At 44.5% G+C, this 25608-nt stretch overlaps 1 protein-coding gene across 1 annotated transcript in view; it reads right to left on the bottom strand.

Moving 5' to 3' along the window:
- Positions 1–693: 693 nt before the first annotated feature.
- The window catches only part of ANKUB1 (ankyrin repeat and ubiquitin domain containing 1), a 33752-nt gene continuing 8837 nt past the window's right edge, over positions 694–25608 (bottom strand). Inside the window, 5 exon segments of the mRNA XM_059065261.1 lie at positions 694–823; positions 10453–10677; positions 10679–11377; positions 15136–15211; positions 15214–15249. Of these exon segments, the coding sequence (XP_058921244.1) occupies positions 694–823; positions 10453–10677; positions 10679–11377; positions 15136–15211; positions 15214–15249 (1166 nt within the window).

Here is a 25608-nt window from a genome sequence, read left to right as displayed (position 1 = left end):
AGTGTTTTAGCAGAAACTCAAAAGATGTCTGAGACCAGTATTAGATGGTATTTATAACTCTCCTAGGGACTTGTCCTATATAGAATTTTTTTAAATTAATTTTTTACTATGTACTACATTCATATGGTTTAGAAAACAAAAAGTGGGCTTCCCTGGTGGCGCGGTGGTTGAGAGTCCGCCTGCCGATGCAGGGGACACGGGTTTGTGCCCCGGTGCGGGAAGATCCCACATGCTGCAGAGCGGCTAGGGCCGTGAGCCATGGCCGCTGAGCCTGCGTGTCCAGAGCCTGTGCTCCACGACGGGAGAGGCCACAGCAGTGAGAGGCCCACATACCGCAAATAAATAAATAAATAAAAATAAAATACAAAAAGTATTTTAAAAAATCCCAGGAAAGCAAAAAAAGAGAAAGTAAACATTCTTGCTCATGTCCTTGTTTCCCACCTTACCAGTTGCCCTACCCTGTTGGCAACTACTATTCTTTGTTTCTTATGAATTCTTCCTCAGACTCTTTATGCAGAAACAAATGCACTAAATTTTCACTTTGCGTGATGGAGTCCAAGAAAACATGGTGTTAAACGTTAAATAACCTGTTGATAGTTGTGTAGCATCAGAACTGTTATTACAAATGTTAGTGTTAGAACTAGAAGTTCTATTTGACCAGGTCTTCACCCAAACTGGGATTGTCATGACTTTTCAAAGCAAAATCTCCAGAAGATTTTCACACACTGTCAGGCCTCCTTGGGTAGTCGGGTTAGAAATGCTCTTTTTCACTAGGACTCTTGCTATTCCTAACTGCTGAAGCCATCGTTTCTCTTTAAAGGCACTGTAAGAAAACAGAACATAATTTATAAGGAGGTCCATTCTTGTCCCCATTTATAGCTAAAATGATGGAACTCTTTTGGTTGATTTTGTAGCTGTGGCTAATTTATCTTGTCATATGAGGAGATGAAATAGGAAAGAGGAATCTTTCTAAAACCAGTTCCTTGTGAAGCAGTCGGAATGATATTTTCCCAAGGCAATACCGGAAGCTTAGCACCCACAGCTAGAAATAGAAAGCCACTCAATGTCATAGAATTCTCTGGGTTGAAACTTTTTTTTTTTTTTTGGCTGCACTTCACAGCTTGTGGGATCTTAGTTCCCCGACCAGGGATTGAACCCTGGCCACGGTAGTGAAAGCCCAGAATCCTAACCACTAGGCCATCAGGGAACTCCCAAACCTTTTTCTAACTATTCCCCCAGGCATCCCTATACTTACTGACCTATTCTCCCTCTCCTTCTTTCCCACTACAAATACGTTTCTTCAGTGATAAGATATGAGATATTTTGCTAGCCTTTAACTGAAATGCAATGAAACAACGTTTTGTGATAGTTATTCTCTGGCTGTATACTAACAAAGACATAAATTTGAATATGATTTCTCCTATTTTGTAGGATGCAAATGTGATTTACTACAGAGGTTTTTGTTTCTTGTTTCTTTTGCGGTACGCGGGCCTCTCGCTGTTGTGGCCTCTCCCGTTGCGGAGCACAGGCTCCGGACGCGCAGGCTCAGCGGCCACGGCTCACAGGCCCAGCCGCTCCGCGGCACGTGGGACCTTCCCGGACCGGGGCGCGAACCCGTGTCCCCTGCATCGGCAGGCGGACTCTCAACCACTGCGCCACCAGGGAAACCCAACAGAGGGGTTTTACATTTCCTTGAATGTTGGGGTCCTCTGAGATTTTATCCTTTGTCCTCCTCTCTCTCTGCACCCTCACCGGGAGGCTTTATTTACTAATTGCTTCAACTCCCATATTCATGACTCCCAAATCACAACCTTTCTGAAAAGGTGCATATCTCCAATTATCAAATAAAATCATTTGATAATTGGACATCCCACAGACACTTCCGATTTACATGTCTTTTATCTTCTTCCTAAACTTGTCCCTTTCAGTATCCTTGTTCTAACACAGTGATGTTGCTCTTCTCACCATCTCCAAAGCCAGAAAGAAAACTCATTCTCCTCTGTCCACCACTAAGCCCAATTAGTGATGACATTTTGTAGGTTATTCCTCAGAAATATCTGTCATATTTGGCCTTTCCCCTCTTCCCTAACTACTGCTGTTCCAATCCAGGTCTTTACTGCCTCCTGTTTCTCTTATTGCAAAGTCTGCTAACCCTATTGTAGTCCTTCCACACCCTTAGAATTACTTATTTCCAGTGACTCTTCTACACATCTCCACCAGATTTATCTTCAAAAATAAAAACTGATTATGTGATTTGTTTGATAAAAAAGAACTTCTGTGATCTTCCAACCTACTTCCTCCCACGTGGAAAAATATAAGAAGCAAACTGTCCACTTGGACCCACAAGATGCCTCGCAATGTAGGTGTAATTTACCTTGCCAGTCTCATCTCCAGCCAGTTCCTCCCTATCCCCTAAAATGCCATTTGCAAATCCACTTACTTTCCTGAAAACTAAGGTTCTTTCTTACCCGTTCACAAAACAGTGTCTTAGACCATGTAGCCACCTTTACCTGGCTCCTTTTTCTGACCACCACCCCTTTTGTGTGGCAAGTCTCATAGATTTAAAGGGCTTTCACTCAATCTATTAGGAGCAGCCTTGCGTAAAAGTACCTTAGTGTTTCAAGCATTTGAACTAGATCCAAGTCTGGCTGATTCATCTTTAATCTTCTGGATTAACTCCTTGCTTTGCCTCAATGACTGTGTCTCCTTGGGCCGTCTAAATGGGGTTAACTCATCAACACTGTCCATATATTCAAGTCCTATGCCATAAGGAAATCACTCAGAGACCTTTAGCCTTTCTCCATATCCCACCCAAATTGATTTAAAGTCCTCTCTCTCCCTTTCTGTTGCATGTCTAGCTTCTCCCTAAATTTAGTGCTTGTCTTGATTCTCTCCCTGGCATTTGAACTCTGGCTTTTCTGTCTTTATTCAAAAACTGTTTATTGAGCACTTACTATATGTTGTTAAAAAACAAAATTCAACTGAGTAAATTTGAAGATATAATTTGCTTTATTCAGCGATTCGTGAGTCAGGCAGCATCCCATGTGGGAAACAGAAAGGAGCTCCAAAGAGCTGAATAATATGGGAGACTTTTATAGGTAGAAGGGGTCAGGGACAAGGAAAGAGCCATTACCTCATCTTTCTTTGGGGGATGGCAGGGTTTTATCAGATAGATTACCTTACTACTGCTGGCCAGGAAATTCCATATTGACTGTTTTAAGACCAGGAGAGAGGTTGACATGGCAATTAGGTTAGGTATTAAGTCTTGGTTTGCTCACGTGGGGCTTAGCACAAGGGACACCATTTTGGGCCTATTGTCTCTCTCTTTTTTTTTTTTTTTTTTTTTTAACAATACCAAGCACTGTTCTATGTGCTGAAGAAAGAAAGAGTGAACAAAACACACAAGGTCCCTGCCTTCATGGAACTTAGATTCTAGTGGGGAGGCAAATACACAAAAAGAAGGCTAATATAATACTGTGATGGCTCTGTGAATAAAAACAAGACAGGGTTGGCAGGAGGGGGTACAGGCCGGTACCTCCCAGGTCAGTTTTTTCTCTAACAGCTTCTGCCTCTTTGCCAGCCCAGACCCCCCTGAATGTGTGAAAGTGGCCTAACTTAGGCATTTTGTCCTTGAGTCATCATTTTCTGGGTTCCTGGAGCTTACCCAGGAAAGCCAAATGTGGTTACATCAGTCTGGCATGCAAAGACAACAAGCATACTCATCAGCAGGGTTGCCTTGCTACAGCATCATTTTGCTTGCATCACCTGGGCTCTCGCTTGGACTCTGTGAACACTAGGCCCTGCTGCAAATATGTCTGTAAGCTCTTGGGGAGACCTGGGATTTCCTGTAGCTGCCCATATCTCTCTAAAGGGCGCTATGGGCAGTGCTGCTTCAGCAGTGGCTGGGAGTCTCTGGGAGCCCAGAACCTCACCCCTGCTTTGATTATCTCCAAAGACAAGGGTCCTTGCATCCATCCACCCGGCCTCTCATTCCTTATCATATGCAATCTAGCACCACATCCTATCAATTTCTTTCTTATATTTGTCTCCAGCCCATCTACTTCTCTCCATGCCTCCTATAGTGCAATCTCCCACCATCTCTGCCCTGGACTCCTGCAGTTGCCTCCTATCTGGACTTCCAGAATCCATTCTTGTTCTCCTACACTGAAACCAAAGTGGTCTTAAAAAATCCAAAGCCGATCAGGTCAAGCCGTTCAATGCTCTCTCCTTGTTTTTAGGGTAAAATAGCCCAGGTCTTCTTATGGAGCCCTGCCTACCTCTCCATGTTTGTCTTGTACCTCTCTTCTCTCCCTTTACTCTAGCATATCTTCCTATTTCATAACTTCCCCATAAGCTCCAGCCACAAGGCCTTTGCACAAGCTCTTTCCTCTACCTGGAGCACAGCATCCTTCCTTCCCATCCTTCAGATCTGAGCTCAGACATTTTCTTAGGGAGGTCAAGGTCAATGTCAGACTTCCATAGAACCTCTCTTTCCAAGTTCCTCTCCTTCATAGCACTTTCCCCAGTTAGCCTGTGTGATAATGCCCATCACACCAACTAAACAGTTTGCTTCACAAAGAGCAGGACTGTATCTGTATTTGCTCTTGACTGTATAGTGTGACCAACTGTCCTGATTTACCCAGGCCTGAGGGCTTTCTCAGGAAACAGAACGTTCAGTGCTAAAACGAGGAAAGTTACCACCATATCTCCAGCTCAATAAATGTTGGTTGAATGAATAACCATTAGTAACCACTAACTGGGCCATCAACCCAACCACCTAACTGAATCTCAGTGTTTCTTTTCAGCATAGAAGTCCCAGCTTAGGGAGGAAAGAATGGTATAACTATATCCACCTCTCCCGGGCTTCTATGTATTCATTAAACGCCTATTTATTGAGCCCTTACTGTATGCCAGGCGCTGTGCTAAAGATATAAAAGTGAACAGAGGAAACAAGGTTCTTGCCCACCTGAATGGGTCACGGATTCAAGATCCTCAACTGGAGGGCAAGGCCTGGGCATGCAGTATTGGACAAGCTAGGCCGGGAGGCTGGACCCTCAGGTTTCAGTCAACTCTGTGACTTGTGTAAGCTGAAGGTCCAGCTCTCCTTTTTGCTGTTCTTGTGGGCTCTCTCATCAAAGCAGAACTGAGGAGATGATGTGATGCAACTGGTCTCCTCAAGCTAGTGCTCAGGAATGCACAAGAACGGTGCCCTGCTCAATGCCTGTGCTTCCCTAGGGCTTACATGCTCATCTATGCAAAATGGCAGGCTTGCCAGTAAAGGGAGGTCAGCAGAGCCTTAGCCCCTGCTTCCGTTGTACCCCAGTACCTTACGAAAGGGGCGGGGTTGGGGGAGAGACAGAGAGAGGGAGAGGGTCGTTTATATCCCTGAGGAATCAAAGACAGAAAATACCTGCCCCACACCCATTGCAAGGTAAACTTGGAAAGTACAGGGCAGGCCTTTTTCTACAAGGGCCAGCAACTGAATTGTACCAAACTGTTCTTGGGGCAGGAGTGCTACTGGCAGTTTCTTCTCAGGGAAGGGTGACTTACAACACAGTAGCGCACAAACTGACCCTTAGAGACTTTGTCAGGTCCTCTCCTTCACTCCTTCACTACAACTCCCTCTGAGCCTTGGCCCCTCCTAGCTGTGAGTATGTAATTCACTCAAAAGTAGCCTCTCATACTGTATAGATGGGTATAATTTGCTACAACCTTTCAGGAAGTTAACTTAGTATGTGTATGTCCTTTGAATAAGCAATTTCACTTCAGTGAAAGTGTCCTATAGAAATACTTCCATAAATGATTAAGTGTTACACATAAAAGGATATATTGCACCACTGTTAATCATGGTGAAAAATGGAAACAACTTGAATGTAAATCAAGAGAGGACTGGTTAAATAACTTATTATACATGGACACAGTGGAATACTAGGCAGCCATTAAAAAGGACAAGGTAGTTCCTTCTCACTAGCATAGAAAGATTTGACAGTTATATCTAAGAGATATATATTTGGGAACATAAATGCAGTAAAATCCCTTTTAGGATGAAAAGGGCATGCACATATACATATCTCACATACATATATTGAGATACATGGAAAAGTTCTAGGAGGCTACAAATAGTAATAATGATGCCTTCTGGGGAGATGGATGGGACTCGTGAGAGGGGAGAGGAGTGGGGCTGGAGGATGGATAGAGACTTTCATGTTTACTTTATACATTCCCATGTTGTTCAGACGCTTCCCAGAAAGCACATATTACTGTATTTTCTAATTAAAATTCTTTTAAAAAGATATTTATTTATTTGGTTGCATGGGGTCATAGTTGGGGCAGGTGGGCTCCTTAGTTGCAGCACCTGGGCTCCTTAGTTGCGTCAGGTGGGCTCCTTACTTGTGGCTCCAGGGCTCCTTAGTTGTGGCTCGCAGGCTCCTTAGTTGTGCCATGTGAACTCTTAGTTGTGGCATGCATGTGGGATCTAGATCCGCAACCAGGGATCGAACCTGGGCACCCTGCATTGGGAGTGTGGAGTCTCATCCACTACTCCACCAGGGAAGTCCCTTAAAATTCTTTTTTTTAAGGGAAAATATTACATTGCCTGGCTTTCTGCTCTGCACCAACACTGCCTTCAGGCCAAACAGACTTCTGCTCTGCCTCCTCATTTGTTTTCATCTCCCCTCAGACTCTCCTTTGCTCCTACAATCCCCAACAAATAGAGCACTTATCAAAAGGAGTTTGGGGAGGAGTTACTCCTATATCAAGAGTGGGGCTTAGGGGCATGACCAGGCCAAGCAGGTTTATTCCCTGTATTCACCTTCCAAGGCCTAGGCAAACACCCTCATCCACCACAGTGGTTTAAACTTGTGGCAAGGGTCCCCTGGCCCATCCTTGGTACTTTTTATCAAAGCGAAACAAAACAAAACAACACCGAGAGCTCCAGTTTTGTCAGGAGCGTGGGAGCCCATCAGAGTCACCGTTGGGGACTCTCATCTATTCTCAGTGCACTCAGGACACTGAACCTTCTGGACCAATCCTCCATATTTGAATCTTTACTAAGCTGGACTTCCAAGTTGTATCAACCTCACTGGAATCAGACAATAAGCAGTAAGGAAGAGAGTTTTCTAGACACACCTTGTCAATATTCTTTGATCTGTATAAAGCCCCATCTTCTGGGGAATGAGACTCAATCTGGACTGAGTTACTATCATCTCCACACCAGCCACATGCACCAACCCAGACCCACATTAGCACTGGATCTGAGCTGACTGCAGCACTACTGTCTTTGAGTCAACCCTCACAGGTATATTTTCGTGAATCTAAAGGTGGAGTTCCAGCAAGTGCTCTCAGCATGACACCAGATGAGATGTCTGGGGTCCTGGTTTGGGAGGTCCCCCTTCCCACGCAATCAGCAGCATCGGATGGACCCACCCTGACCCAATCCCCCCAGGTTAGCACCAGGAAGGATTAGTTAGGTTCCTCCCCATCTCCTGGCTATGATACTACCTTGATGATGGTGGACCCAGCCTTCAAGACAGCGCATGTCCACGCCTCACGTTCTGGCACAAGAGCTGTACTGGTCCTTTAGTGGTAAGTGCTCAGGCCACCTAGCTGCCTGGCTTGACCGGTGACTTCCGGTGGACATGGGTGCCTTCGTGCCTCCTTTGAGGGGACAACGGGCCAGGTCAGAAAGAGCCCTGCAGGCGCCTGAGGCGTGCGGGTCCCCCCATCCCTCCACAGCCCACCAGCAGAGAGATGTGGGACAGACCCTGGGATAGATGCAGTGGAAAGGGGAGAAAACAGATGGGAAGGCAGCAGAGAATACAAACGGAGGGAAGGGAAGAGTACTGGGCAAAGAGAAGCAATACGGTTGGAAAGATCTGCTAGGAGTAACTTTGCCAGAGGTAGTGGACAATCCGACTGACCACCCCTCCTCCTGTGAGCAAACCCGCGCCCCCTGCATCGGCAGGCGGACTCTCAACCACTGCGCCACCAGGGAAGCCCTAACCTCTTTCTTGAATGAAATGTTTTCCCCAGCAAGTCCCTTCTCAACCTTGAAATTGCTTCCCCTTGATAACTCCAATCCTTATGAAGTGTACCTGCAAAAACAGCACACCAGTGGAACCTCTTGGGAAAACTGTGTGGAAGTGTTTACTGAAGCTAACCCTATGACCTAGCAATTCCATTCCTAGTTATAGAGTCAAATGAAATGAATGCAAATGTCCACCAAACGTATATACAAGAATAATCATAGAGTGTTATTCAAAATAGCCCCCAATTAGTTATAACTCAAATGCCCCTCAATAGGAGATTGGATAGAGATGTGGAATACTACATAGAAATGGAATGCTATACAGAAATAAGAAGAATCAATATATGCAAAAACATGAATGAATCTCATAGACAATTGGTTGTACAAAAGCCAGACATGAAAGATATATAACATATGGTGCCCTTTATATGGAAGTCAAGAAGGGGCAAAACTGATCTCTTTGATAGAGATCAGAATAATGGTTATATCTGGGAGGGGTCACTGACTGGCAAGGAGCATGAAGGAACTTTTTTGGCGTGCTAGAAATATTTTGCAATTGATCTGAGTGGTTGTTACATGGATGTATGCAAATATAAAAATTCAGGGACTTCCCTGGTGGCGCAGTGGTTAAGACTCCACGCTCCCAATGCAGGTTGCCCAGGTTCGATCCCAGGTCCGGGAACTAGATCTCATATGTGTGCTGCAACTAAGAGTTCGTGTGTCACAACTAAGGAGCACGTGCCCAACTACGGAGCTGGCAAGCCACAACTAAGGAGCCCGCAAGCCACAACTACAGAGTCAGCCTGCGCAACTAAGACCTGACGCAACCAAATAAATAAAAAATAAATTAATTTAAAAAATAAAATTCAAAAAGCCATACATGTTAGATTAGTGCTTTTTATTAATTTAACTCTATATATCACAACTCAGTTCCTCCCCAAGAAAGCACCACACACAATAGACACTGGCAGCCTTTCACCCAAAACCACATACATGGCCACCTTAACCACAGATACTTTTGCACATTTCCATTCTTCCTAGCACTGCACTGGGCCATAATAAACATTTTCTTGGATGTTTAAAAAATAAAATCATTTTTAATGTGCATCTTTTGATAAAACTGATCCGTATTTCCTTATGTTTACAGGCTGATTTTAAGATGGATAATATAATTTTTCAATTAATAGTTTCCTGGTCTTTTTCTATAATTTTAGATTATCTTTTTATACATTCTGGTCAGAGGTATCTCACAAATTACAAAGACTGAAGCTGTTAAGCAGTTTCTTCATCGTTTCTCAACCTCATCATGCTGTATGTATGCTGAAGTTTGCGTTTTATAGCTCAAATTATTCTCACCACTAGGTGGCAACAACCTAGCTGAAATAAAGTAGATCTGAAATAAAGACCAATACAGAAAGGCAAGTAAAACAGTCTAGCCTTATTTTTTCTTTCCTTCTCATTATATCGAGTAAGGGGAAAAACCATTCATAAATCTATATTTTCACTGTAATACTGGAACCCAATAATACCTCATAAGTATTTATCTTGAGATCTAATCAGAGTTGTGTTTTCAGTGAAATCTGATGACCAATATATAAAATTTTATTTTATGAATTGAATGTGCCCAAAAAGTCCACTTCCAACACATTTGTTTATGTCTCTAAATGTGATAATGGATTACTTTTTAAACTTACCTTAAATATTAATATCAATTCTATCACCCTATCCACTATAGCTCTCCCCCGGCCTGTATTTCTTGTCTATAAACCAACTGAAGTCTTTATGATTCAGTTTGTCATTAAATTGTTCTTTTCTTTCCTTCCACTTTCGTTACCATCCAGGCTTCCATGACACTTTTTATTTATTTATTTATTTTTATTTTTTTATTTTTTTCTGTGGTACGCGGGCCTCTCACTCTTGTGGCCTCTCCCGTTGCGGAGCACAGGCTCCGGACGCGCAGGCCCAGCGGCCATGGCTCGCGGGCCCAGCCGCTCCGCGGCACGTGGGATCTTCCCAGACCGGGGCACAAACCCGTGTCCCCTGCATCGGCAGGCGGACTCTCAACCACTGCGCCACCAGGGAAGCCCCCATGACACTTTTGATGTCTCCCAGATTTCAAGTTTCCCCCTTATCCGTTTAATTATAATTAACAATTTCTTTTACTTAAAAAAAAAAAAAAAAGCAAGGGACCTTGTTAATTGATACATCTCCTTTCTTCCTGAAAATTTGACAAGTAGAATACTACATGGATTGGCCAATAAAATCAGTTCATTTTGCCCAAGAACAAGGCTAGGTCCTTGAAGCTGGGTACTCATGCGCACAGAAACAACCTGTGTTGTACTACATGGCATGGCAGTGTAATGATTCCTCCCCTAGACCTGCCCTATTAAAGGTTTAGCCTTGTGTGTTTGAAGGGAAAACCTTACCTGGCCACAGCTAAGTAGTAGGTGGCATTCTCCCTTGGAGTCCTTCCTCTGCGCTCTGAGAAAGATGCAAAGGAGGATCTGAGTAAAAAGTTGGCACTGGGTGTTGCATAGTAAAAAGATGGGTGTGAATAGTTCACTCTTGAAACTGGAGGGAGGGGGACTTGGGGGAGATATGTATTTTTTATGAGCTTTTCTTTTTTCCTAGCTGTGGCAGTAATTTTTTTCCCGATTTTGTAATTCAAAGAACGTATTTGCATGTACCAGCGGAGGAAATTTGAGGGTTTGTTCTCTTGTGTCCTGCTGTGAAATTGCCAAAGGATTGACACGTTTCCTGCTTACAGTTTGCTCCCTGAGAGGCGGTAGTTTGCCCACAGTGCCTTGTGAGTCCTTGCTCTGAGCCTCATGCCAGCTCTTGGAGGTCATTTTGGGTTTGGTGAAACCATCCACCATCACAATGTCTCCAACTTTTGCTCCAAAGACCCTTGCTCCGCAAAGCTGGCTTTTACTAAGGTTGTGACTCTGAGCTCTGAGTACCCGTCGTTTTATTTTAATATGAATCCTCATGGGGACTGAGATTTTCAGAAAAGAAACAGTGGACCACATTTTACTCAGTAAATATAATGCGCAGTCTTTATGCTTGTGTTTGAACGCAACGGTAAGGGGAGTTTGTCCCGCTGCGTTTTTGCATTCCAGGCACAGCACGCTGCAGTTGACAAAAGCCTTCAGAATCAACAGTTGGCCCGCTTCTGCGGCTGCATGAATGGGGCATTTAGAGACATCTGCGTGAAGGGCTTCATGGCACCAAGCTCGGTAGGGGTGCGCACCGCCCATCTCGTGGGGCCGCACACCCTGCTTTAGGGCCCATTCAGAGAGCTCAGTGTGCCCCTAAAAGGCGGCGATGTACAGGGCAACCCTCTTCTGATACCTGAATGAATGAAACAAGCGAGAGTGGGGATGTTTAGTAAGTCAGCAAACAGGCAAAGGTAGTTACACTAAATACCCACAAAACATTCTAGTTAAAATATTTATTTCTTCCTAACTTTAAAAAATATTTTCAGGGCTTCCCTGGTGGCGCAGTGGTTGCGAGCCCGCCTGCCGATGCAGGGGACGCGGGTTCGTGCCCCGGTCCGGGAGGATCCCACGTGCCCCGGAGCGGCTGGGCCCGTGTGCCATGGCCGCTGAGCCTGCGCGTCCGGAGCCTGTGCTCCGCAACGGGAGAGGCCATAGCGGTGAGAGGCCCGCGTACCGCAAAAAAAAAAAACCAGAAAAGGTCTATAGTAATACACAGGTTAAACTGCACAGGTCCTGCTTATACACATTGTCCTATTGTGTACATATAAATAATTCAAACTGGTTTCCTTGGAGCAGTTTTTTCCTTACGAAAATCTAATGCTCATGATAAATACCAAGCTTTATATTCACTGGGAAAGCATAGGAAGAAATTCAGTACATTTTAGAAATTTGAATGCTTTTGTATGTTTGTTTGCTGTGTCTTTTCTAACAGTCCTTATTCTCTGGCTTCTCAAAATCTCTACTGCTATTCTGATTCAAACCTCTAGGTTGCCCCCCACCAGCACGACCACCAGTGCCACAGTCTCCTAAGTGGTCTCCCACCTCCTCTTATCCCCCTACGGGCTTTTCCTCATACAGTGCTTGGCAGTCTTTTTATTCCATGCGTTGGAGGTGGCCTATGCTCTCTTCCAAACCCTCTAGTAGCTTCCGGCTGTAATTGAAATTCTAACTCCTCATCTTGGCCTTTCAGGGCACCTGTCACCTGGACCCGTCCCCAGCTCCTGCCTCACTTCCCAGCACTCTCCTTCTCTTTCACTGAACTATAGCCACACTGGCCTTCCTGCCATCCCTATCCTTCCAATTCCCCATCAGGCACAAACTGATTGATGGCTGTAGACTATTCAGAGAGAGAAGAATTAGGGAGGCAAAGCTAGACAGGGTTCCATCAGGTTTTGTCCAGGATTTACTTGGGCAAGGCTCTCTGTGACCCCATGGTAGAGATGGAGGCCAGCTAGCCTGGTATCATCCAAAATCTGCGTATAACTAACTCTCCCGTCTCTGACTGCGTGCTCACCACACCATAATTTTCAGGTGCATGTGGCATCCCATGTAATTTTCCTGTATAAGAGGGATGGTCTGCCCAGAACATGTGGGTTTCTAGGACCCTCTGACAGATTATAACTAATTACAGTTTTACATTAAAATGCTGGCATTTTGGTTCACATATCAACTTCATTTGAAATTCATTCGTGCAGATCAGCCACTCTGCATTTGATTTGGGGAGAAGAGCTCCTCCTGCGTGGACTAACTGGCCTTTGCTTTCATCCTCAACACCCATGTTGTGGGAACTAGAGCGCTCTTGTTACCAAGACTAGTTGTTTCGCCTCCTAAATGATCTTTTCACAGTCTGTCCTCTGAGCCCCACCTCTGCTGTCATAAGCCTAGCTCAGGCTGCCGTTTTCTTTTGACTATTTTCCTGTCTCCCGGTCTGCCTCTATTCTCCACATTGCAGTCAGAGCCAATATTCTAAAATGCAGATCTCATCATGGCCTTTCTCTTCCTTCAATGTCTTCCCAACATTTAAACGATAAAATCCAAATTCCTTCACATTCCTACAGGGGCCTGCATGAGCTGGCCTCTTCTTACCTTTCCAGCCTCTGGCCACTAGCTTTCTCTTACTCTATAATCTACCATGTGGAACTTCTTTCAGTTCTTTGAATCCATTCTCTTGTCCCCTGGGTCTTTGTACGTGTGGTTCCATCTATTTTGAAACATTTTTATTCTTCTCCCTACTGTTTACCTGAGTATCAACCCTTCAAGTCCCTTTCTCGGGGTGCTTTACCTGATCCCCTACAGTTGTCCATACTATACATTCCCATATCTTCTTGCACAATGCCCATGTCATAACAATTTTCACACTGAATGGTAACAGCAACACCTAACATTTATATCCTCCTCACCATGTGCCAGGTGGCCCTCTAAGTTCCTTATAATACTAGCTCATTTAATCTCTAAAGTAGTTCTATGAGATAGGTACTATTATTTTCCCCATTTTATAGAAGGAGGAACTGAGGTACGGGATGACTGCTTGCTTAAGTTTACACAACTAAACACTGAGGGGGCGGGGCTTTGAACCTAGGCAGATGAGCACTGGAGTTTGTACTCCCAGACATTTTGCAATTCTGTTTCTCCAGGAATTGGTTACTTGTTTTCTCTTTCCCCTACTGGACTATAAATTTGCTAAAGGCAGGGACCATATCTTGTTTATTGCTTTCATAGTACATAGTACATACATTGTTGATTGGGTGGAGGAATAAAAGCTTTTCACTCTGATCATATGCATATCGTATTTATATTCTCTGAGCTCTTAGATTTTATTTAAAGATTAAGTGGAAATAGTTAAGTACATGAGCACTAGAGTTATTAAATTGTGGGGATCTAAAACCCAGTTTTGCCCTTGCTAGCTGTGTGACATTGGGCAGATTTCCTAAATCAGTTTCCTTATCTGTAAAATAAGATAAAATAGTATCCATCTCATAAAAGTGTTATAAGTATAAAATTAGTTAATAAATATAACACAGTGCTACAAAGTACTCAGTAAATATGCACTATTAAAAGTAACAATGGGGCTTCCCTGGTGGCGCAGTGGTTGAGAGTCCGCCTGCCGATGCAGGGGACACGGGCTCGTGCCCCGGTCTGGGAGGATCCCACGTGCCGCGGAGCGGCTGGGCCCGTGAGCCGTGGCCGCTGCGCATGCGCGTCTGGAGCCTGTGCCCCGCAACGGGAGAGGCCACAGTGGTGAGAGGCCCGCGTACCACACACACACACACACACACACACACACACACACACACACACACACACACACACAGTAACAATGCAACAGCTATTTCTTTGGATTCAGAGCAAAGAAAGAAAAGAGAGAATTATAATTATCCCCGAATAGAAATTAATTTAAAATATTTAAGTATTTTATAAAATTGCAAAAACTGGTTTTCCAATCTGTCACTTCACAGAGCCCCTAGAGCTCCTGCTGAGTGCGTGTGCTTCTGTAAAGTATGACTAAATCACCACAAGGGGGCACTGTTCTAAAATACCACTGAATTAAAACCTAAAGGCTAATGCAGCTTATGCACCTGGGAAGCTGCTGGCTGCAGAGTTATGTTAAAATGTCCACCTGCTTCTCTGAGCCTACCCTCCTCCACTGCTCCAGCAGCATGTGTTACACTTCATGTATGGCAAAAGTATGAATGTGTGTATTAGATGCGATTTGAAAAGTTACATGATAGCTTAGGAAGAGGTAGGCAATGTTTTCAGCCAATCAATTAGCAATGAGTGTTTTTCAGAATAATTGAATGTGAGAGTGGCAAGGCACTTATTCTGATATCCTTTAAAAAGTGCCAATAAAAGTCTAATATCCAAACCAAACTGAAGTCATGCATTTAGATAGTGTTTCCTGATGAAAGTCTACCTGAATTACAATACATCACCAAAGGCTGTCAGCCCTGGTGGCATCCCTGCTATCTCATTCGAGCAAATATCTCAATAAAAATGTCTCAAGGGAACTCCTTGGAGCAGCACCCCAGCTAAAGAGTGAATTGCAGACTCAAGTTCCTATGAAAGTTTAGCAAAAATTACTTTAATTAGTTTAGCATTTGCTTTATCTTGTACTTGAGTACTGGTCCTTCATTTGATAAATAGCTTTGGACTTTAAGTTTTTGTCCGAGGAGACGGCCCATCAGAAATCCTTCCATCCATCCCAGACGTCCAAGCGAAGTGTTGTGCCTGTGGTTAAAGAGAGCTGGTGATGGTCCCAGTCCATCCCTGGGGTTTGGTGGTCCAAAAACTTCTAATGATAGCTTTCTCCCAACAGACATGAGCTAGGTGCCAAATGAAAAGTAGCCTTTGAATAAGGAGACAGGGGTGCTGAGAGAGAGAGAGAGAGAGAGAGAGAGAGGCGGGCAGGGATGCTATCTTGAGCTTAGGCGTATATTGATTTGGAAAAGCCTTTTAGCTTCTGAGCACTTGCATTTTCTCATCTGCACGGTGAAAGCACACAGTGCTGAACTACTTTCTGCAGCTATCTTAAAACATTTCTGTGGACATTGATTCCATGCTGATCTCCACATCACCAGGTAAACGAAAGCTGTTATGTTGGAAGAGAAACTCAAGAAACTGTGGCAGGGCATATGCCTTTCTCGGACCTTTAGCTTACAAGTGGGCTGTGGGTGAAGTTGAATGACCCTTTCATTCCATTCTTCACAAAACAGGAGCCATTCTGTGTTATGAATATAAAAGTGATATGTCCATTGCTGCTGGAGGCTTTATCACTTGCTCCTCAAAAGCCTACCCTCTCCTGGTTTTGTGACTACATTCCCTTCGTCCTTCAGGCTGGTGTTTCCCAGGAACCTTTCCTCAGGCTTCTGCTCTTCTAACTCTACACATTCCCTCAGGATAAAACCCAGTCTCCTCCCCATGTGGCCCACTCGGACCTCTGTCCCTCCAGCCTGCCTCACTCCCTCTGTTCTGGCCACTCTGACCTTGCACCTGTCCTCCAGACACACCAAGGCCACGCCCATCTGAGCACCTCAACGCATAATTTCTTTTGCTTCAAAGGGTCTTTATCCAGAGTTCACAGGGCAGCGTCCTTCTTACTCAGCTTTCCCTTCAAGCATCGTGTCCTCAGAGAGGACCTTCTTGGCCACCAGGGCTAAAGCAATCTCCGCCACCATCCCCTCCTCCCCTCCACTACTCCTTATGCCGTGACCTTATTTTAATTTCTTCATAGCCCCTATCATCAGTACTTGAAGTCATTTTACTTGTTTGGAGACTGTTGTTCACGACCCACTACGAACGACGACGCTCCTTCAGGTCTTGCCACCCTGCCTGCCGTTTGCTGAGTGCTCACTGCATACTTGTTGGCTGACGGACAGGCAGCCTCAGTGCAACTGGTGGCTTCATGGATCACCCGTGGGCCAGTCCCTCCTGAGTCCACATTCCAGCCAGGCCTCCTGACAAGTTTATTTCCCAAATGTGGAAGAACTCTGCTTTTTCACCTCCATCTTAACCAGCACTGCCCTATTTCAGGCCTAGATAATCTCTCGCCTAAAGCTACCTCGAGAAGCTCTCCACAGCCTCCCCCTGTCTTCATTCATGTCTCTTTTCAGACGCCATCTCCTCTTCTGGCCAGCCATCTGCAATAGCCTTTTCCCACCTCATCACAGCCCTCTCTATTCCCTTATCCTGCTTTCTTTTACTTCATAGTCCTGAATTTTACTTAAAATTCGATATTTCTCTGTTTACGGGATGATGCTTGCCTTCCCCACTGAAATGCAAGCTTCGAGAGGGTGGGGACTTTGCTACCCTTGCTCACAGCTCTATGCTTGCTTTCCCCAGTAGTGCCTGGCTCACAGTGGGTGCTCAGTAAATACTTGTTAAATGAAGTTCTAAGCCACTTCTCAAACCCACTTCTGGCCGTGTGCTGCCCTCCTAACCCTTAGTAGCCCAGCAGGCTGGCCTGTACTTCTGTGTATACCCTACGCTGTTTCTGGATTTGGGGCATCTTCTTTTGCTGTCCCTTCTGTCTGAATTCTTCTGACTCCCCCATCTTCCTACCAATAGTTTATGATGCACTCCTGGCATCACCTCCTCTAGGAAGCCCTCCTTGACTACACCATCCTCTCACCTCCCCAGATAGGGTAAATGACTGCTCAACTGGTTGCAAAGTAGACTTTGAAAGTCTTTATTATTGAACATACATTTCTGCTTTGGAATTGCCAGTTTGACAAACACTAAAAGAACTCTTTGAGCCCAAGCATTATGTCTCATCCAGTCTATGGGCTCTGTTTTAGTTATGCTCTTGGATTGCAAGGAGACCCTCAAGAAAATGGGGCTTATTATAGAGTCAATGATGACATCTAGCATGCATTAGGAACCAAGACAGCTCTCAAGATGGACCACTGCCTGCCTCTCCCATGGGCCCCAGGTTCTCTCACTCTCTCTCTTGCCCTTTAGGTCTCTGTGTGTCTTCTCCCTTTCTCTACTGACAGGCTGCCCTGCTTACTTACAGCTTCTGTCCTATCACAACTTTGGCATGCATGCAACATGCGTTTGCTGTGACTCAACCTTATTTCTTGACACTCTTCATATTCCAAGCCTACTGATAACCAATTTTGTCTCTCTACATTTCCCAATTTGAATTCACAAGACTAATAATTAATAGTAATAACAGTAATATACTGAATATGAATAGCTAATATTCATTGAATGCTTACTATATGCTCTAGATTATTCTAAGTACATGAACAATTTAATAATTTAAAATTCACAACAACCCTAAGTGATGGGTTATATTATTTTCTCCATTTGACAGCTGAGGAAACTGAGGCACTATAAGATGAAGTAACTTCCCCAGCTTCTACATAACCTAGTGGAACCAGGAGTTGGACCTGGACAGTCTGGCTGCTGGGCCCATGTGCCTGTCCTCTGTGTTATACTTATCTCCAAGCAAGACTCTAATTGTCTCAGCTGGGAGAGGTGGTGTCACTGGACAGCTTACGGATTGGCTGCCTTTGAATCAATATGGTGGCCCCAGAAGTTGCATGCCAAAGCTGTGATGGGACAGTGTGTGACTTGGCTTATCCACACATATCCTCAGGCTCAGACAGGTTCATCATAAATACCTGCAGGTGAGAAGGAAGGAAGGATAACATAACAACAGTAATCTCAGAGTCACAGAATGCTGAAGATAAAAAGATCCTGAAAGACCAGCCCACTCCATTGTCTCCTTTTATAGAGTAGGAAGCTGAGGCCCATGGGGAATTGCCTGAAGCTACTCAGCAAGCTGGCAGTAGAATTTGGCTTGGAATTTTTGTCTCTAGAATTCTTTCTAATGCTTCGGAAGCCTCCGGAAGCCTCCTCTTTTCCGCTGTCTTTCTCTTGCTTTCCTTTCTGCTTACCGGCTCTTGCCCTTCTTGCATCCACTTCACAGGCAGACACACATCCAAGTATATGTTCTTTCTGCTGATCCCTCCCTTTTTGGATGTCGTACATTACAACTTGTAATCTTGAAATGGGGCTCTTCTTCCCTTACTCTTGACTCTGGTTTGGGATTTCTTGACCTTGGCCTCACTGACCTTTGTGGGTTGATTCCTAGTTGCTGTGCACGTTTACCCACAGAGCCTGACCTGCAGTAATGCCATCAAGGCCCTAACCTACCTTACACCTCACAAGTCTGGCCTCAGCTAGGAGAATTCACTCTTTTTGCTGGAGAATTATGGAGTTATTCTGTAGAGACCAAGTAGCAGTTCTGCAAATACACTCTAGAAATGCCTAGATAAACATCTTTCAAAGCATGGATCATCCATGACATAGTAGATTTAGTTTCTCTAAAGCTTCTTGTTGTACTTAAACTTTCTTGTAAAATATTTGATTTCTATAAATAGCACTGGAAACAAAAGACTTTAAACAGTGCTCCAAGTGCATTTATTTCATCTCCTGCCTAAAGTGACTTACTATGTTTTTATTTTATTATGAAAAATCACTCAAAGATGAGCGTTGGAAAGCTTTAGCCTGGCACTATACTCCAGCCTCCCTGGTCCTCCACAGCTGAGGCCGCATAGCCTCCATTTGAATGACCAGAACAGTCTTAGGCCCACGGAACAGTCTTAATTTCAGTTGTAGGGGATTTGTTCAGAGTCCAGGCCAGCTGCTCAGAAGTTTGGTGGGAAGTTGCTCTTCCTGTTCCTCCTGCTCAGGTGTTGTCCTGTTCTAGTAACTTGCCTTATTCCTCCGGGAATAAGAGACCAAGCCCCCGCTTGTGCCCTCAGAGCACAGGTCTCAGTATCCTACTCTGAGGCCCCATCTCTGTTCTCTGAGCCTGGAACTCATAGAGTTCCTATTCCGAACCCCAGCCTCTGGGGTTAGATTTCTGTCACATGTTGACAGAGGTTCCCGTGTCAGCAACCAACTTGTCTCATTTCCCACCTTTTATGTCATTCATTCATTGATTCATTGACTACCTTGATGCTCTGATGCCATGGCTCACCCACTGGGCCCTGCTGGGTCTCCCTGGGTCACCCTCTGCCTCCCTCCATCTTGCCAATTGCTAATGCGGGCTGACCTGCCTGTTCCAGGACCCCCACCAGCAGGACCTATTTAAGGCTAACCTCCTTTTGCTAGATGTCTATGGGTGGGGTCTTCCTGGCCCATCTGCACTTCCCTAGGTGGTTGCCTAGCCTCAGGGTCTCAGCTCTCCCTAGCTCAGCCTGTCCACTACTGATGAGCCCTGAAAACTAGAGAATACTATGTGATTTAAATTCTTATCAGTTAGGGAACCTCCAACAAGCCCTGTATTTTATGTGAACAAATGTGACAGGTGTTATAACTATCAATTTCAGTGTTTTGCAATGAAGCAGTCCTAATTTCTCAAAGATCAAAGGTAACAATGGATGGGTTTTCTCTTAGTGCTCAACTTTTGAATATCCAGAGGATTTCTTTTCTTTTTCTTTCTTTTTTTTTTTTGCGGTACGCGGGCCTCTCACTGCTGTGGCCTCTCCCGTTGCAGAGCACAGGCTCCAGACGCGCAGGCTCAGCGGCCATGGCTCACGGGCCCAGCCGCTCCGCGGCACGTGGGATCCTCCTGGACCGGGGCACGAACCCACGTCCTTTGCATCGGCAGGCAGACTCTCAATCTCTGCACCACCAGGGAAGCCCCTATCCCGAGGACTTCTAAGTGAGTTAACCAGCACCATTTATTGGATAATCCTTCCATTCCAATTGATTTGTAATGGCTCCTTTGTCACACATGAAATTCCTTCATAAGCTTGGGCATTCTTCTAGAAAATAGAAACTTATTTTAAAAATGCTATGTTGTTCCAGAAAATACAACTAAAATCTATAACTGAAATGAAAGTAAAATTAATGAGAATTAAGCTTCAAGGCCTCTTACTATATGAACTTTCTAATTCTTTATTCTTAATTTTTTAAAGTGGACTCCCCAAATTGTATATATTTACAGAACCTGGATTCACCCACTCTCTACTTACAAATCCACCTACCATGCCCAAGCTGTGCAGGAAAGCAGGTGCAAGCATCAGTGCCTATTCTAGGGGATCGTCTCCAACCTCTCCTGCTGTGGTCCCCATATCCCAAGTTTCTGGATTCCTCATGCATACTCTGGGATCAATATCTGCCTATCTGATTCGGACTTTTTCTTTCTGAATGTGGAAACCATTTCTCTGGTTTGGGTTTCCCTTAGTGGGAATCAAAACAAGATATCGATCATTACTTAAAGAGCATCAATAAAAATAGGTATCAATAAAGACACACTGGGTTGGCAGTATAAGTTGTTGGAAAGAACCCAATCCTGAGTGTAGGATGACTAATTAGTACCCGTGTGACCTTGACCAAGTCACTTAACTTCTCTGAGCCTCAGTTTTCTCATTTATAAAAGGAATTAAAATGGCATAGTAGGTCTTTAAGGGGCCTGAGGGCTGGTGGGGGACCCTGGAGCCCGCCTAGATTTCAGGGTCTGAGCTGCCAGGACCCTTCTCCTGGAATAGTCTCTCAGATGTGATGTTCTCAGTCTGGCCATGAATACGTTCCATGAGGCATTCACAGTGAAAAGTACCAATGGCATCATTCTGTCCTGTATAGGTTGATTCAAGAAAAGGGGTGTGTGTGTGTGTGTGTGTGTGTATGTGCGCGCGCGCGCACGCGCACGCGCACACATGTGTTGTGTGTATATTAGACCTATATGATGTGTCACTAAACCACATTAGGGTATGTTTAGCTTGGATAAATTCTTGATAAGTTAATTATTAAGCATTCTATCACCAAAATAGCCCTTTATCCCCTTATTACGTATCTTCTTCTTAATCCCTACAAGCTTTCCGTCTCCATCCGCTTTATTAAAACTTCTCTCTCCAAGCTCACCAATGACCTCTAAGCAAAATCAAAAAGATTTTTCTCAGACACTGTCTTTGGCCTTTTACCAGCATCCCCCAAACAGTCTCTTCAGCATCTGTGACCATGCAAAGTCTGTGTTTTCTTCCCGACTCTGACAGCTTTCTGTGTCTCATTTTCTGACTCCTCTTCTGTCTACTTACCCTGACTTCAGCATGTCCTGAGCACTGGCCCTTGGCCCTTGACATGTCCCTCTCTGTATGTACTGTCTAAGGAAAGCACCTCTCACAGGGCTGTACCCCCAACTCCATGGGCAGGACGCCTACAGCAATATCTGCTAAGCCAACCCATCCCTCAAGCCCTAGCTCCATATTTGTCATGGCAGAGAATTAGAAGAACTCAGTTGTACTTACAGCTTTACCACTAACTAGCTGAGTAATTTTCAGGAAAAAAAAAAAGGTACTCTCTGAGTTTCCTTATATCTAAAGTTTAAGACCCGAAGCATAAGCTCCTTTTCCCAATTTCATCATTGCTGTCCTAGCGTCAGAGCCTTGGCATTTCCCTCTTCTTAGATGTGACCCAGCATGATGCTCTGTCTCTCTCTCATGAATTTCTCAGATTTGTCTCTTCCATTCCTAGAGGAATTAATTAATACTGGGATTATCAAAAGCTCCAGTTAGCATATCACTCTACTTCCAGGCTCTCCTCACTCCTCTCTATATTTCATGCTGCCTGCCACCAGATTAAACTTCTATTGAAACACTCCTGTTCCAGAATGTACATGGCTTGGTTGCAAGCACACGAAACCTGTGCTCTCTTGCCTCACCCTCCTCAATATGACCTCAACTGTGAGATTCACATTGGTCTCCACGAGGCTCCTCCATTCTTTAGAACAGTCTCCTGCTTTCTGTCTTTCCTGGATTAAGCCCACATTCTTTTTTTTTTTCTTTTGATTTTTAAAACATTTTATTAGAGTATAGTTGATTTACAATGCTGTGTTAGTTTCTACTGTACAGCAAAGTGTATCACTTATACATAAACATATATCCCTTCTTTTTTAGATTCTTTTCCCATATAGGTCATTACAGAGTATTGAGCAGAGTTCCCTGAGCTATACAGTAGGTCCTTATTAGTTATCTATTTTATATATACTAGTGTATATAGTCCCAGTCCCAGTCTCCCAATTTATCTCTCTCCCCACCCTCACTTCCCCCTGGTAACCGTAAGTTTGTTTTCTATGTCTGTGACTCTATTTCTGTTTTGTAAATAAGTTCACTTGTACCATTTTTTAAGATTCCACATATAAGTGATATTGTATGATACTTGTCTTTCTCTGTCTGACTTGCTTCACTCAGTATGACAATCTCTAGGTCCATCCATGTTGCTGCAAATGTAAGCCCACGTTCTTGAACCTGTGACTCATGCTTTTCTCCTGGCCTAGAAGCCTGGAATGTCTTCCCTTCCTCCTCTCAGATGATGCATATTTCTCGCATCTTTGTGTGCTCAAGTCCAACATTCTCCAAAAAGCCTTCCCTTGAGCCCTTCAGCCTACAAGGAGCTGGCTTATTGGATTATAACTGAGTCAATGTGCATGCTTCATTTCTACCACTTTACTATAAATGCCCAGAGTGCAGAGGCAGTTTTATATATTACTGTATGAGCTAGTATGTGCAGGGACTAATGGAACTACTTAAATCTTTGATTTTCTTTGACTGCTTATCCAAAACCTTCTGACTTTCCACTGCCTTTGGAAAGGGATCAAGGTTCAACTCCTGACAGCATCGTGGGTGACTCATTGACTGGAAAGAGGAGAATCTGGAAGAGAGGTGGATCAAAGATTCCCTTACCCTGTAGTTTAAAAAGGTGGGCTGGCTACTTAAAGACTGCTAGGGGGACTTCCCTGGTGGTCCAGTGGTTAAGAATCTGCCTTGCAATGCACGGGACATGGGTTCGATCCCTGGTCAGGGAACTAAGATCCCACATGCCACGGGGCAACTAAGCCCATGCACCACAACTACTGAGCCTGTGTGCCACAAACTACAGAGCCCATGCGCTCTGGAGCCCATGCGTCACAACTAGAGAGAAGCCCAAAACTAGAGAGAAGCCCATGCGCCACAGCGAAAGATCCCGCATGCTGCAACTAAGACTGGCCGCAGCCAAAAATAAAATAAATAAAAAATAAAATAAATAAAAAATAAAATAAAATGTTTACAAGGATTAAATTTTTAAAAAAACAGACTGCTAGGAGTGTTTTAGGTAAAGGTATGAAGCAGGTCAAAGGCTCTTCCTCTTTTTCCTTTGAGGTTCCTCTTTCCTTGCCCCTCCTCCCAAGCCCTGTGTTCTCATGGTGGCCAAAGCCATCTACCCAGGTCGTGCTGGAGCCTCTAACCTTACATTTGAAAAACCTCCTTCCTAGAGGGTCATTTTAAGGGGCGTTATCCTTGACACACCCTGAGCAAGTCATTTAACCATTCGGAAACTTTTTGCTCTCTTTATATCTGTAAAAATTAGGGGGTGGAGGACTTCCCTGGCAGTCCAGTGGTTAGGACTTCACAATTCCACTGCAGGGGGCATGGGTTCCACTCTGGCGGGGGAGCTAAGATCCCGCATGGCGTGCGCACGACCAAACATAAAAATTAGGTGTTGGGCCATGCCATTTCTAAATTCTCTTCGTGCTCTAAAATGTCACATCGGGCTTCCCTGGTGGCACAGTGGTTGAGAGTCCGCCTGCCGATGCAGGGGACGCGGGTTCGTGCCCCGGTCCGGGAGGATCCCACGTGCCGCGGAGCGGCTGGGCCCGTGAGCCGTGGCCGCTGCGCCTGCGCGTCCGGAGCCTGTGCTCCGCAACGGGAGAGGCCACAACAGTGAGAGGCCCGCGTACCGCAAAAAAAAAAAAAAAAAAAAAAAAATTTAAAAAAATTAAATAAAAATAAAAGTGAACTGTCCTTATTTGAACTTAAAAAACTAAAAACTAAAAAATAAAATAAATAAAATGTCACATCATGATCTGAGCAGCACAGGCCTGAAGAACAGTCACCTTAGTTTTCTCATTTATCCTTTGGCATTTCATTAAATAACTAGGTCATAAGTTGCTCGAAGACAAATGCCACTTGTGTGCCCTTACTTAAATCAGCCTCCACCATGTTCTGTGCAGGGCTGATCCCCCAGCAAGCACACAGAGCAGGTATGTGTTTACAGTAAGGTACTCTGAGGACGACTCCTAGAACATCACTTCCTCTGATCAAAAACAGGGATGGTAATTGATGTCAAAGTTTTGAGAGCCTCAGTTAAAAATAACATGAAAGAATAAGCAAACATAATAGTCAGGAAAGTAACAATAAATGCAAATTTAGCAGTTATAAAAAGCAAAACTGCTTAATTCATGGATGTCTACAGGCCCTATTATAAGTCGGGAGAAATCAAATTCCACTGCAGCAAATGTTATAGCACAATGTTACCTAAAGATGTGCTGTGAGCAAAAACTTATTCACCTCAAGCAAGAATCTCTATAAAGTTTGAACCATTTGCCAATATGGTTAAAACAAATCTGACAGTCCTTTGAGTTTGGCTTAACAATGTATGGCTGCAGCAGACATGACTGAAGTGCAGTATTTGAAGAGAGGTTGTACTCTGTCCATCAGGGATGAATGGTGCTCACTGAGGCGCCTGTTCAGCCTGCACAGTATTGGCTTCATACTGTTTAATTAAAAGATTGTTTAGGGCTTCCCTGGTGGCGCAGTGGTTGAGTGTCCGCCTGCCGACGCGGGGGACGCGGGTTCGCGCCCCGGTCCGGGAAGATCCCACGTGCAGCGGAGCGGCTGGGCCCGTGAGCCGTGGCCGCTGCGCCTGCGCGTCCGGAGCCTGCGCTCCGCAACGGGAGAGGCCGCGACAGTGAGAGGCCCGCGTACCGCAAAAAAACAAAAAAAAGATTGGTTAATATAACTGACAATATTTCAAGATGAGTTCACATAAAGCAAGGTTCAAACAATTATGTATCATATGCTACCACTTGCATTAAAAAGAGGAAAAAGAATATCTACTAGAACTTGCTTCTATATATGCTTGAACTATATTTTGAAAGAGAAAAATATAAACAGATCTGAGTCTTGGTCTTCTATCCTGGGGATATTAACAAGTCCTCTTGCTTTGAGCAGAGAGAACAAGACATGGCAGGGGTATGTGACCATTCTTATTTCTTAGCCTACAGACCCAGACACCGAAGAGGGGTTTTGATAATTT

The sequence above is a fragment of the Kogia breviceps genome, chromosome 5 (assembly GCF_026419965.1).
Source record: "Kogia breviceps isolate mKogBre1 chromosome 5, mKogBre1 haplotype 1, whole genome shotgun sequence".
Taxonomy (NCBI): Eukaryota; Metazoa; Chordata; class Mammalia; order Artiodactyla; family Physeteridae; genus Kogia; species Kogia breviceps.
Note: the sequence above shows the minus strand (reverse complement) of the source record. Positions and strands in the feature narration are given on the sequence as shown.